At 38.0% G+C, this 14,209-nt stretch overlaps 1 protein-coding gene across 1 annotated transcript in view; it reads left to right on the forward strand.

Annotated features, from left to right (window-relative positions):
• stxbp5l (syntaxin binding protein 5L) overlaps positions 1-14,209 on the forward strand; it is a 110,838-nt gene that overhangs the window by 74,189 nt on the left and 22,440 nt on the right. The window contains exons 8-20 of the mRNA XM_068329410.1: positions 281-404; positions 2,125-2,200; positions 2,442-2,596; positions 2,747-2,819; positions 3,794-3,941; positions 4,276-4,343; positions 4,833-4,873; positions 6,003-6,217; positions 6,349-6,524; positions 6,601-6,726; positions 9,582-9,733; positions 12,058-12,126; positions 13,340-13,405. Of these exons, the coding sequence (XP_068185511.1) occupies positions 281-404; positions 2,125-2,200; positions 2,442-2,596; positions 2,747-2,819; positions 3,794-3,941; positions 4,276-4,343; positions 4,833-4,873; positions 6,003-6,217; positions 6,349-6,524; positions 6,601-6,726; positions 9,582-9,733; positions 12,058-12,126; positions 13,340-13,405 (1,489 nt within the window). The remainder of the gene's footprint in view (positions 1-280; positions 405-2,124; positions 2,201-2,441; positions 2,597-2,746; positions 2,820-3,793; positions 3,942-4,275; positions 4,344-4,832; positions 4,874-6,002; positions 6,218-6,348; positions 6,525-6,600; positions 6,727-9,581; positions 9,734-12,057; positions 12,127-13,339; positions 13,406-14,209) is intronic.

Genomic DNA, 14,209 nt, shown 5'->3' on the forward strand with positions numbered 1-14,209 from the left:
GTGCTTCAGCTGGCATGGCTCTGAGCAGTACACTTTTAAAAGCTTGAAAGCCACCACATTAATAACTTATCAAAGCCCTTTAGATATTTTACATGCAGCAGAAATCTTACTTGGGGTCCCTTTGTCGTGTCCAGCAGCATGAGAGCAGTATAGAGCAGATATGACTCCTGCAGACTTAAAAACGAATGCATGAGAATTCTCAACATACACAGAAGAGGGTTCTTTTAGTTTGAAAGTGTAGCATGGATGTCACATGTTCCTGTGTTTACCATCGGTGCAGGCCATCCATTCAGTCGGCTGGCACCATGAAGGGAAGCAGTTCATGTGTAGTCACTCGGACGGCAGCCTGACAATGTGGAACCTCAGAAACACCTCCAAACCATTCCAGATCACCTTCCCTCATGGTGAGATTGCTCCTATTTTCTTGCACTACGAGTTAGCATTGAGCAGTGCATGCTGGGAAAATTGTATCTTTTGTCTGGCACAGCTATTTAATACAGAAGCATTGACTGTACATTCAGATGAGGATAAACCTTGACATATTAACTAGAGAATAAACAAACCAACAATTAACGATGGCCTGAGTACCTTCATTGAAATTTTCATTTTTTTAAATTTGAGAATTATTATAATCAACACTCCTTTGATTGAAGGCCTTGTACTACACATGGAATTCTATGTACTTTGATCTGTGATCTATCTACTTCAGTATTAGGCTGATGCAGTTTGAGCATTGACATGACATCCCAGTCTTGTCAAAAATATGGTGATGAATAATTCCCATGCTGGAAGCTGAACTCACTTAAACAGGAATATATATGAATGCCGTGTGTATTAAGAGGGAAAAGGCCATAGGTTATAAACACCCTGGATTGTTTGTATTCAGGACATTTTATATTGCACAGGGTGAAAGGAAAAGGAAAGAGGGAACTAGAAATGGAAAACTGAAACACTGTCTACCTCTGTGGAAAATAATTTAACTTTAAGGTTAAATTAAAGAATAAATAAATAAGTAAATGTGTCCTGGCAGGATGGTGTGAGTCAATCAACACACAACCAGACCCAGCTTACCTTGATGCTTTGCTCACTAGATGCTGCTGTCACGGACTGTCTTGTTTGTTGTGCTCAGATGTCAGAAGCTGTGAGTTATAGACTAAATAAATGATATCCATCCACCTGAGTCCTAAGCTGCTGTAGAAGCTCCCCACTGTCAAAATAGTAGGATTGTGTTCCTGCACACAGCAAGACCATTGATGAGGGCAATAGTCCAGCCTACAAGGCATCTATTTACGTTTCAAAACTAATTTTGCAATTAAAATTGTGGGGCATATTTGTTTTGATGATACCTTATGACATGAATCAAGATTATATATGTTGTGAAAACAATACATCTTAAACATTCATATTAATTCCAGACTATATGATATGTATTGTCAGTATATGTTCATGTTTAATATATTTAATTTGTTTTATATCCATTCTTGGTAGCTAATTCATAACTACTCTATTAGATGTTAATTATTCCAATCAATATGTAACCAATAAGATGATCCTTGTGTTGTAGCAGCCTCCACATAACATTATGCATCCCTGGTTTCCAATATCTAAATCCTGTGATCTGTCCACCCATCAAACCTTCAAGAATTCTTGCCTAGGTGCTTCTTTCAAAAGTTAGTCAGCAACCATCGACACATCGACTATTCGCTTTGAGCGTCAAATATGTTCAAGTCAGCAAGATTATCAAATAAATTCTCTGTACTTGTTCATTTGTTATGCTCGGCTGTAGCTCTACTGTTTAATATGAGGGTAATACTTAAAATCGCTGCATTCCGTTATGAAAGGAAAAATCATTTCTTTTATACCTTATTTATTCAGAAATGCCTTTACTCATGCACCCTGCCCGTAATGTGAAACCTAAAATGCCTTCCAGCTGTCATTACTAAAACATATAAACATATTTCAAATAAAGATCGCTACAGTGTGCACATATGACTGGATTAATTAAATTGTTACTCACACAGGAACAACATTGTAATGTCTCACAGAATGCAATTTGCTTGATGAGATTGTTAAAATAAGTATCTTCTCATCATGAAATGAACTTCTGCTTCTCCTCAAATTCAGGAAAGATACAGAAAGATGGGAGAAAGGAATCGTGTAAACCTATACTCAAAGTAGAGTACAAGACCTGCAGGAATAGGTGAGTGGTTTTTATCCAACGGTTCTTTTTTTATTTTTTATTTTGCATTGATTAGGTTTATTTTGCATATTGTTAATGAACCACAAATACATTTTGAGTGGCATACAGTACATGCTTTTAACTATCTCGACTGACCAATTCATTCATTCATTCATTCATTCATTATACCGCTGGTCCGTTTTAACTAATAGCACTAACACAGACCAAGTCATCCTGAAGCCTTGTTCCCCTTCCACTACAGTGAGCCCTTTATCATCTTTTCTGGGGGCCTTTCATATGATAAGGCTGGACGGCGGCACACGTTAACCATCATGCACGGCAAGGCCATCACTGTGCTAGAAATGGACTATCCCATTGTGGAGTTTATGGCTCTCTGCGAGACTCCGTACAACAACGGTGAGTGCATACACAGATTGTGAACTAACATATATCACATTTTTGTGGACAACAGAATATTGCCTTAAAAACAGGTTGAGTCACATATATTGTGTGTAATGGAAACATGGTAAAACATTACTGTCTTCAGTTTGGCTTTGTGTTTTACAGAGGTCCAGGAGCCTTATGCAGTGGTGGTGCTTTTGGAGAAGGACTTAATTGTGGTGGATCTGACGCAGAGCAAGTATGTCCTTTACATACATGTGATAAGTTCATAAGATGGATAGGAATATGAGAAAATCAAGTGTCAGTTACAAAATTAAACACTTAAGTAACTACCCAGTACCACTGGAACATACATCTCTGGGAGAAATAGAGAGTGGATGCTATCTGTGAGCTGCTTTGCTCTCAGGATGAAAATTTAACCGTTCCAGTCAAATGACCCTGTTATCAATTAATTGGAGAGAATGAACGTGAAGGTAAAAAGTCCCGACTTGGTTTTGATGGATTGACACCAACTTCTGGGAATACATATGAACAACAAAACAATGCAAATAAGCCCTACAGTGTGAAAGTTTTGAGATTTGTGACCTAGGTAATTAGGAGACCAAATTAAAGCTGTTAGATAAAAATATCACTGATAAGCTTAATGTGTTTTTTAGCTTGTCTAAATGGTCTGTTAACATTGTCAGCTGAATATGGAGTTGCGTTAGTTGTGTTTAAATTGAACATTTTAAACAGAATGTCCATTTGAATGCTAATGCAGAGCTTGTCATTGTCAATTTGACTGCTTGAGGGATAATTAGAATTTTGGAAGATAATTTGTCCATTTGGTGCAGTACCACACATGTGAAGCCACATTTTCATACCAGTACATTGCAATATCACTTTATCACTTTATCACTTTACTGAAAGTCTGATTATACATATGCAAAAATATCAATCAATCAATCAATCAACTTTTATTTATATAGTGCTGAATCATACCAGAAGACATTTCAAAGCGCTTTACTGATATGATATTAAAAATATGAATAGATAAATAATACTTACTGTATATCAATCTAAATAACATACAACCTTACTAGACAGTATCCAGCATTACTCACAATCGTAGGTGATCAAATATGTCCTTGGTGTGTTGTTGTTTTTTCCTGATGACCTTAACTTCAAATTCTGATAATTTTACAATAGTTATCACGTGCATGTATTGTTCAGCTTCCCTGTCTTTGAGAACCCTTACCCCATGGACATCCATGAGTCTCCAGTTACCTGCACAGCCTACTTTGCAGAGTGCCCACCCGACATCATCCCTATCCTCTACTCTATAGGAGCTAAACACAAGAAGACTGGCTACAGCCTAAAGGTAGGATCAGGAAACAATGTAGGAGGAATATACTCTTCTAGTGATGCCTTTTTTACAAGTTTCATTCCTAATCTGTAATTCACTCTAATTTCCTGGGAAATAAGAGTTATAAAGTTGCTTCTATAATGGTAGGGTAGAGGAAAAACATTACCATCTGTTAATTAATACGTATGAGGTTTTAAAGCAAAATAACTGCTTTGTATTGAAAAGAAATCAATCTTCCTCACTAACATGCGTGTCATTTCAGTCATGCATTCTCACATTCAAAGAACAGCATCAAATCCTCAGAAAAAAAACTAAAACAAAACGAAACTAATAGTATTTGTCATGTCAGGAGTGGCCAATCAGTGGAGGAACTTGGACGTTAGGCTCCCACACATACCCAGAGATAATCATCACAGGGTAAGTCAAGAATATTGATGTTAATGTATGTAACAGTCACATGGCAGCAATGAGCCCAAGCTGTCATGAGAAGAATGTGCTGGGACTGCTGTCAAATCTTCAGGATGCATGTTCTCACTCAGACAGCAGATGACTTATATTTTGTCATTATACTCTGTTTGCCAGCCCGGCAGAGCGCTACCCGCGGCTATACCGCGCTGCAAGAAGTTGATATAGATTTTAAACTGTTTTAAAACACACCAGGTGATATCTGCGTCCAGCAACACGCACAGATGTCAGCAGCCGTCTAAAAATGTATGACCAATATAGAGATATCTCCTCCATAGTTTCACTATAAATTTTCTCAACAGTTTTTTACTTTGCCAGAAATCTTTACTTGCAGTCAGCTAATAATTTGTATGTTATCTATCCTATATTTTATTTTGCAATCATTTATTTGAGTAATTGGATCTGCACTGGTAAGCAAAACAATTATTTTTCTCTGTTTAGACATGCTGATGGGTCAATTAAGTTTTGGGATGCATCTGCAAGTAAGTCCATTCTCTAACTTGTTCCTGGTTTGTTGAATTTGCTATTTATGAAATGCGGCATGCTTGATAGAAATGTTTTTTGTGTGAATTCTATGAGTAACTCAATGCAAATTTATGTTCCACTGCATACTTTTTCCGTCAGTGACAGAACCCCCCCCCCCCCCCCCAAAATAAAAAATTTAAAAAAATCCAGCACATACAGTAAATGTGTAGTTGTGTGTAAATATTTGAAAGACCCTGAATTTACAGCTTTGGTCAATGCCTGAGTACTGTTTATTTATCTGCAATGCATCACATCAGCACAACAGACCGTCTGAGTTCAAACTAACAATGCCACCCTGAAGTATCTCCATCTCCACACTATTAGTCCTGAAAATATATTCGATCTCTTTTTTTTTTTGTTCAATAAATATGGTTTATTTATACACAGAAAAACATAATAAATTATTTTTTTCTGCTTGTAAAAGGTTATCATCTTGCACCATTTAGTCCCCATGTGGCATTTAACACAACCTGTAAACTTACATCACCAAAAGGGTTTGTCTCAGTTATTCTCTCAGTTTTGCCCGTTATTTCTCATGTTTTTCATCATCACATTAAATTTCAAAGGGGCCTAAGCAAAGAGGATGTGATGGGAAATCTCATTGAGGCACTATGATTGATGATTTTGAGTTCTACAAAGAGTATTATTGATTTTACTTGACCTGATATTTAAAATTACTGAATTGAGTCCAGCCGTTTCTGTGTGTATCAACAGTGCAGTGCATTTCTCTAGGCACTTTAGCTGTTTTAGACATGAATTCTTAAATGATGAAATTGCTCTCTACATGGTAGAGAATAGCAAGATAAAAATGCCTCTGAAGATGGTAGATTATTTTAAGTGCCTGCACTATTTGTGGTCCCAGTCTAGTAAAAGTTGTCAACCTGTAAAACAATCCATGGTCATCAAACAGCACAACCATCCCATAGGTCACTCCATGCTTTTCTGTCATTCAATGTGTTTCCATTCCTACGATGGATTGTACACCTCCCTGAATCCACGTGTTTTACATTTACATTTACAGTATGTTTAGTAATTAATATAATTAATACAATATTTTTTTACCAAGGTAACCATGTCATTGACCAGTCACATTACAGATGCTGTACAAGCTCAAAACCTCCAAAGTGTTCGAGAAGCCAAAGCTAGGTGATGGCCGTGCAGCTGAGTTGGTGGAGGAAGATCCTTTTGCTGTCCAGATGGTCAGCTGGTGCCCCCAGAGTCGCATCTTCTGTGTGGTTGGCATCTCTGCTCACATCATCCTGTATCGCTTCAGTAAATATGATGCCAACATTCAGATTGTGGTGAGTGAGAGGAAAATCTAAAAATAAAGGAGAAGAAGCACCTGGATGACTCGGTGCATTAGTGGCATCCGATGTTTTCCTTACTGTCTGTCTAATGCCTCTCCATACATTTGCTTGTGTTTCCTCCGCAGTCACTAGAGGTGCGACTACAGTGTGAGTCAGAAGATGTCATCTCTCCATCCGAGAATGAAAACAATCCGTGCTTCTCAGAGCTCAGTTCCCACTCACCCCAGATCCCCCACCAGCACCAACAACCTCCAGTTAGCCCTGGTGGAGGGACACCCGAGGGCAGCACCCCCTGCCTTAAGTAAGATGCTCTTTTCTTTCACTAAGCAGTGCATGTACAGTATAGTACTCTAAATTCAACTTCAAACTTGTTTCAGAGTGAAAGACCGAACATTTCGCGTCCCTCCTGGTTACCAAGCAGAGTTGGTCATCCAGCTGCTGTGGTCAGATGGGGAACCTCCACAACAGATCACCAGCCTGGACTTCAACTCTGCTTATGGCCTGTAAGTCTCCACATATATGCCACGTGATAAAGTCTATCAGTCCATCTCTGTGGTGAGTCATTGGCCAAACATTTAAATGCAAAAGTAGTTTTAATTGACTCGAAATGCGTTTTTTACTGCCTGCTACCAGGTCCGATGTGTCCTAAAACTTTTGGGGTGATAGCACCGAGTACATGGAGTGAAGGTTGGCGTGATAACCAGTAAATATCAGTTGTCAGCAGCTGTAGCAACCATAGAAATGGAAGTTAGAAATAGCAGTGTGTCATGTAATTGTGTGTAAATGTGTTGGGTTTTTTTTGTCCATTTCGGGGGAATGGAACAGTTTTGTTTGTTGGTGATATATAATGACATTGGGGAAAAAACGAGGATTTAAAACATTTAAAATCTTGTAATGTAATAACAGTCAATTTTATAAGCAAAAATTTGGCCAACATTGGGCTTTCATTAGTTTCACGATAATATACTGGACAGAGGCACTTCAGGCTAACTTCTTTTCCTCGTCCTCTTTCTTTCATGTTACATTAAAATATCAAGTAAAAGGAATACTTTTCTGATGTCCAGAGTAATGGTTAATATTCTTTTCATATCACAGTTTAGAATTTGCCAAAAACATTTTTGCATTGATGTTGAACAAAAACTGAAGGACTTCCTCAGCCTTCAGGTGCTTCAGGAGCATTTGTGTGTTTGCTATGAATAAATGTGTTTGCAGAAACCAGAAAAATCAAATCTCTCTTTCAAAATCTCTTCAGGGGTCGAGGCAAGGCCATCATTCCTTTTTTGCTCCCAAGTTACTCAATAAAACTTCAGAATTTGGTTTATTTTATCATTCTTTTTCTCCCTCCCTGCCTGAAAACACACATTGGCATTTAAACGAAAGAATTACATTTCTTCATACTTTATCATACTGTGTACAATACTTCCTATTATTGTTATTGGCTATGGGGAATATAACATTTGCACATCTTTGAAATAAATGACACCACAACAAAAAAATGAACTCAATGAATGTCAACACAGCTTACAGTGTATACTTCTACCACGCCTGACAGTCACCTGTAAATTTGAGTAAACCCTAATTCCAATGGTAATGAAACCAAATAAATTAAATAAAAACTGTTAATTACTTAAAATAATTGATTAAAAAATGCTGGAAAAAGCCTTTAACATCTCATAAAAGTGAAAGTTAAAGAGCCAAACATTATGCACCACTTTCTCTGGCTCCCTCTGACATTGAATAGTTTCTCCCTGGAGCCATGCTCCACCCTTTCACTGAATCTCAAGATGATCCACAAAGGAGTTCATGTATAACGGACAAAAATTATAGAAGGTAGTAGAAAAGAATCGCTAAATCCGCCACTTTATCCGGCTTCAATCCGCCTTAGTTCATGTGTAATCCTGTTCAACACAACAGACAAACAAACAGACACACACAAGCAGGCTTCCAGGTGGAGGTAATAAATCACTGTAACATTACCATCTTTACACATTATATAAGTCACCACAAAGAAACAAGGCTGTCTCCTCTGGTCGACTGAATGGTGCATTAATTGATCTCAATGACAGCCTAGGCTTCAAGCAGTTTTCACTGCGACTGCATGTAAATTAATGAATGTAGTAATGCTATTTGCATGTGACTGATTGGATTCCTTTGGGACAATGTTGAGAAAGGGAGTTAAAAACTACGAGCAAAGGATTCTTCTACAGCAGCTCCATATTTCTGCAGCTTTTCAATCCTTTGATCAGTGATGATTTGGTCGTGTCATTTTGTTGACATTGTAAAGCTTGAGCTCTGGGTTGTTTGCGAATGACTGGATAAGACAGGGTTTAGAGAGTTTTTCAAATTAGGGAGAAAACTGTAAATTTGTTGCAGTCACAACATACCATACCATGCAACAGCTATGGAAACGGAGCTAGACGTCGGTGGATATCGTAAAGAAAAGTCTGAATGACATCCATCCTTCCATCCATCCATTCATCCCTCCATCCATCCATCCATTTTCTTGTAGATGATCACAATTGTCTTGTCTACAGACACTTATCGACCTTAAGGGTTACAGGTTTCTGGAACCTATCCCAGCCAGCTGCAGGTGAGAGGCGGGGTACACCTTGGTAAGGGGCCAGCTCACTGCAGAGCCACATAAAAGGCTCACATCTATGGACAATTTGATATATACCAATTCGCCTAAGTTTCATTGTTTTGGAGGTGAGAGGAAGCTGGAGAACCCAGATAGAACCCACTCAGTCACAGGGGGAACATCCGAACACTGCAGAGAGAGCTGTCAATATTTTGTAACTCTGTTTGCTCAGATCAAATGGGAGATTATTCAAAAACAAAGACGCGAATATAGATTTTTACATGGAGCCACCACTCATATGTTTTGGGGGTTTTTTGGCATTTGTGGAAGGACAAACTGTTTAAGTTGTTCTAAACACTGTCTTGTTTGTCACAAAAATTTGACTAAAAATCTTAGTTACAGCCTTAAAAAGCACAAAGGAGCTAATAGTTGTGATACATTTCTATGGTGTTACCTGTTGTGTAAAGAAAGGCACTGTTATCTCACATCCATGGCTCATATCTCATTCAGCATTTGATAGTGTCACATGTAACACCTTTCTGAGAGCTAAAGAAATTTGCCAATATTGCAGTGCGTAAATTAAAACATATGCTTGTCTTTGTGTGTGTGTGTGTGTGTGTGTGTGTGTGTGTGTGTGTGTGTGTGTGTGTGTGTGTGTGTGTGTGTGTGTGTGTGTGTGTGTGTGTGTGTGTGTGTGTGTGTGTGTGTGTGTGTGTGTGTGTGTGTGTGTGCGTGCGTGTGTGTGTGTACGCACGTCCGTACTGTATTTGTTTTGTCCAGTTTGGCTTTTGGGAACTGTAACGGCCTGGCAGTGGTGGACTACTTGCAGAAAACCATCCTGTTATGTCTGTCGACGCTGGATGTGTACGGAGCTGCTGACCCCTACCAGCGCCTCACCCGTTCTCCCCGCAGGAATAGACAGTCCACCTCAGGTACACACACTCCCCCCCTGAGATGCTCCTACACACATGCACGCACACAACTACCACTCACTGTGCAGAATCACAATAATGTCACCATGACATGAGACTATCATCTGTTTTTTCTCTTCTTGTTTTCTCCTGTCCTCTACATCTTCTTTCTTTTCTACTGTCATTTCTTCTATTCTCTCAAAGATTAGACTGTTTTCTGAAGGAAAAGAACTTTCTCTCGTGACATGTGTCATCAGTGATGCGTATAGTGTAATATATTTTGGATAATTGATCAATACCAAGTCTTTAACCTGATTGATATTTAATCAAGTTGATGGCTTGTTCTACTTGACTTTTTTTTTCAGTCCATGTGAGCATGATTTTTTTTATTTTTTTTTTACCTTTTCAACTATTGCTATTGCTACTATTTTCAGCAGTGGAAGAATAATTTGATCACAGTAATATAATTTATTAATATTTCATTCTGGTACAGAACAGCACTTTGTGAAGTAGTTAAAATTCAACTCCATTACATGCAACATTCAACTTTGTGCCAATAATAAACAATACAAATGAATTACATAACAGATTACATTTTTATGACACTTTCAGTGTATGTATCTAAATCAAACTTTTACTTCATAACTGAAAGATTGGATGCAGATCTTTCAGCAATATTTGTTTTTTAATTTTTTCCCCATTTATTTTACATTAACAAAAGTGAAAACCTTTACAAAGGCTTAAGCCAAACATTCTAAAAGTTGTATAATTCATCCAAATTCAATAGCAAATATGTTTATCAGCATTCAAAAATCAGTCTAATCTTACGTTTTCACTGTCTTTACTTTTTCTCACACAAATAATCACAACATAAACACCCGTCCATCTCGTATGCTCCTCACAGATCTGCACTATGAAATGAAGTGCATGTTCACAGACTGCGAGTCACTCCGAGTGGGCATTATCATGCATGCTGTTGGATCTCTCTGTTCTTTTTTTTTTTTCTTAGTCCTGCCTGGTTGTAAATCTGTAGTCAAGAGCCACAGAGGTCTCATGTTTTGTCCTGACCCTTGCCTCCCTTTTTTTCTCCCACTAGTCTTGACTGGTGCCCGTCTTTACTGTAAAGATACTGTACTTACCCCTACAGCTTTTATTTCATCCCCTCCCCACACCCCTAGATTTTTTAGCTTAATAACTCCAGTGGTTTAATATTTTAGATGTCTATCAGCAATTCAATGTACTTTCTTATTATATAATTCCCACAGGCATAATGGAAAATGCTGCACCTGTATTCAGGTCTGGATACAAGCAAGGACGTGCTTTAGAACCGACTCTATTCATTTACCGTTGCATAAGTGCTTTTATTGACTACGGCAGCACTTATTGCTCCCAACTTCCTCTTTTGTAAAAGTCTTTCTGTGTTTTCTTTAAAATCAATTTTGAGACGGAACGAGAAAAAAGAAGACAAAAAAGCAGTGCCCTTTTTGCACCGCATGTGGTGGTGTGATCTGAAAGACAGTATGAAATGTGAAATGTGATGTGAAAACACATCCATCAGGCCTCTTCTATTTTTTCATCATTCCAAAAGTTAACAGCATATTTTCCTGTGCAACCCAAAACATTTGTAGCTGTTGTGTCACCACACATATGTGTATGTATACACTTATTGTATTTCTACCATTAAAAGAGAATAGTTATCACTTTGTAACTTTAGTTATTATGTCATGCATTGTTCATACGACCAGAACATTTTGGAGAGCAGGTGTATGACGTAACATTTCAGAAAAAAAATGAAATACAAAATTATTTTATTTGATTATTTAATGGAAAAAATGTTTTTTTATGCTGCTTTATGAGTAATGATATCTTTCTTGCTAACGCAGCAGTATATTTCTTGTACAAATGAGCAGTCACATCCAGTGTTTCTGGGGTTTGCAGTAGCAGCGATTATATATTTTCTGTTCTTCCCTGACACTAACTCGACTGCTGCTTGCACTCACTTTCTTTTCCTCTCTAAGCCTGTGTGTTCTTTTCTCTCCCCCGCACCTCTTTTTTCCTTCCCTCCCTTTCCCCTTTTCTAATTTTTTTATTCACTAATTTCTCCTGCCTTATTCTATGTTCACATTCTTTCCCCCCTTACAACATTTTTCCATTTACCCGCTTTCCTCTTTTCTCACAATACGTATATACTTCAATGTCACCTCCTGTCCTGTCCTTTCATCCTCTTGCATTTTTCACTCTTTACTCCCTCCATCTTTTCCATTACTTGTTCCTTCCCTCCCCTCTCCTCCAAACTTATGGTGACTCTGTGGCTGCTGGTGTGGGCATGTGGGCCTGCCTGACAGAGTTTTGCATGCGTGGCCTGTCTAACTTTTATTCAGATTCAAAGAAAAGGATCCGTACATCCTATCAGAGTAAGTCGAACCTTCCTTAAGGCTGGGGGACTTTTGTGTATTGGGGAATTGGGAGGTGGAACTGGGGTTTCATTCTACTTGGACATCAGGGTTGGTAGGGATGGTTAACATGTGGACTAGCAGAGGAACACGTCGAAGAAATAATTGAAATTAAAATGTTTGCTTCTTACCTGCTCTTTGTCATTTTAAAAGAGAACTCCCATATGCAAATCATGTCCAAAAAATACGCATTTGAATCAGTCAGTTTTTATAAATATTAATTGATCCATGTGATGTATGTTTTAAGTGGCTTATAGTTAATGGCAAGAATAGTCTTTCATCACCCCTTGTTTGTGAAAATTAAATGTTTACTGTTTGCTGATGAATACAAAACAAATTCTTTATTCTAGAGCAAAGATATAGTCATCATTTTTTTCAATGCCTTCAACCAATTGCAAAGTCAGCAGGGTGAATTGGCGCTTTGAAATTTAGCAGGACAATTTGAAAAATGTATTTTTAGAGGATGCAGAAGACAGGGTTAGATGGAGGCAACAGATTCGTTGTGGTGACCCCTGAAGGGAAAAGCCGAAAGGAAAAAAAACAAAACTTTTTTTTAAAACTTTGATGGCTTAACGATGCATTCAAGACACTCTTCTTGAACATTAATTCAAATACAGAAAGACTGAAATGATCAACAAAAATGTCAGAATTTGTTGTGGGGTTTTTTTCTTAAAGAATGAATACATAGAAATCCTATTCTGGCCTGTGCTTGTTGCATGTGATCAGATCCTGACCAGATCCTAATCGGTTTTGTGTTTGTTTTGTCTTATATTTTGCTTAATGTGATTTGCACTACATAAAGTACTGCAGATACCAATGGCCATATTGAAAATGAGAAGAAAATCTAATCTCAATATGGAATAGTGTAAACTATTTGTGTATTCTATTGTAGTGCAGGTCACATCAGATTTCAGCCACTCTGCTCCTGGAAGATGAAATCAGTCTGAACAAAAATTCACAGGGTAAAGACAACAGCAAATATTAAATCAACCTCAGGGTTAACTATGCATCTTTGGGAAAATTGAAAATTGTTTATTGTTTCTTTCCTGGAGCTCTGCTTGGCTAACATTGTCTGTTTGATTCTGTTAAGTCTGTACTAAAAGAGTAGTTCAACTGTTCTGACGGCGTGTGTGTATAACTCTTTCTTTCACTTGGTTGCCACGGTTTTCGTCAGGCCTTACTGAACTCTCTGACAACCAGCAGTCCATCGACATGGAGAGAAGCAAGTCACCCACCTCAGGTAACACACACACACACACACATGCACTGCCGAGTCCACCTTTTAGGGATTGATGCTGGGGAGCATAGCTGTGCAGCCTGCGGACAGCTCAACCATCAGCAAAGGTGTTTCACATGGATAATTGAGGCTGTTTGAAGTTTTTTTACTTAATTGTGTGAAGATTTTTTTATGTCAACCTTTTATTTGCTCTACCTCTTTCATTATGCCTCTTTCTTCTGTTGTTAGTCCAGAGCTGCATTTTGTCTTGGACTTGTAGTGTTGTTAGGTTTAGCCCATGCCTTGACAGATAAAGTAGACTGTTTATGTTTGTACGATTCATATTATTTAATAAAACACAATTGAATATGCATCGCATGTCACTGCGCATCAGTGATGAACTTTCAACCTTTATTTGTATAGTGCTTAATCACATCAGGTGCATCAGTTGAATATGTAAATAAATAGCTGTATAGAGAGATATAAAGCTTATAATGTAAATGTTCTTAATGTTTGCAGATGATGCTACGTTAATTATATAGGTGCTTCCAAGATCTCAATATGGAAGTACATTATGATTGTAGAAATGACTCTAGAATGTTGACTGCAAGAGATAATCTCTAGTGTTGCAGAAAGTTTTACATTTAATGTAGTCTGTTGGTACAGAAAACAGAAGATGAAAATAGAGTTGATTTGTGGTTGCAAAGACATATGCAGTGTTGCATTATGGGGAAGAGGGAGAAGTGAACATTTCCCAGAACTGAAAGCGCCTTATCTCAGCAAATTCAGAACCAAAAGGTCAAATGAGGAGTGTGTGTAAGTGTGTAA

This window comes from Antennarius striatus, chromosome 12 (genome assembly GCF_040054535.1).
Source record: "Antennarius striatus isolate MH-2024 chromosome 12, ASM4005453v1, whole genome shotgun sequence".
In the NCBI taxonomy this organism is placed as follows: domain Eukaryota; kingdom Metazoa; phylum Chordata; class Actinopteri; order Lophiiformes; family Antennariidae; genus Antennarius; species Antennarius striatus.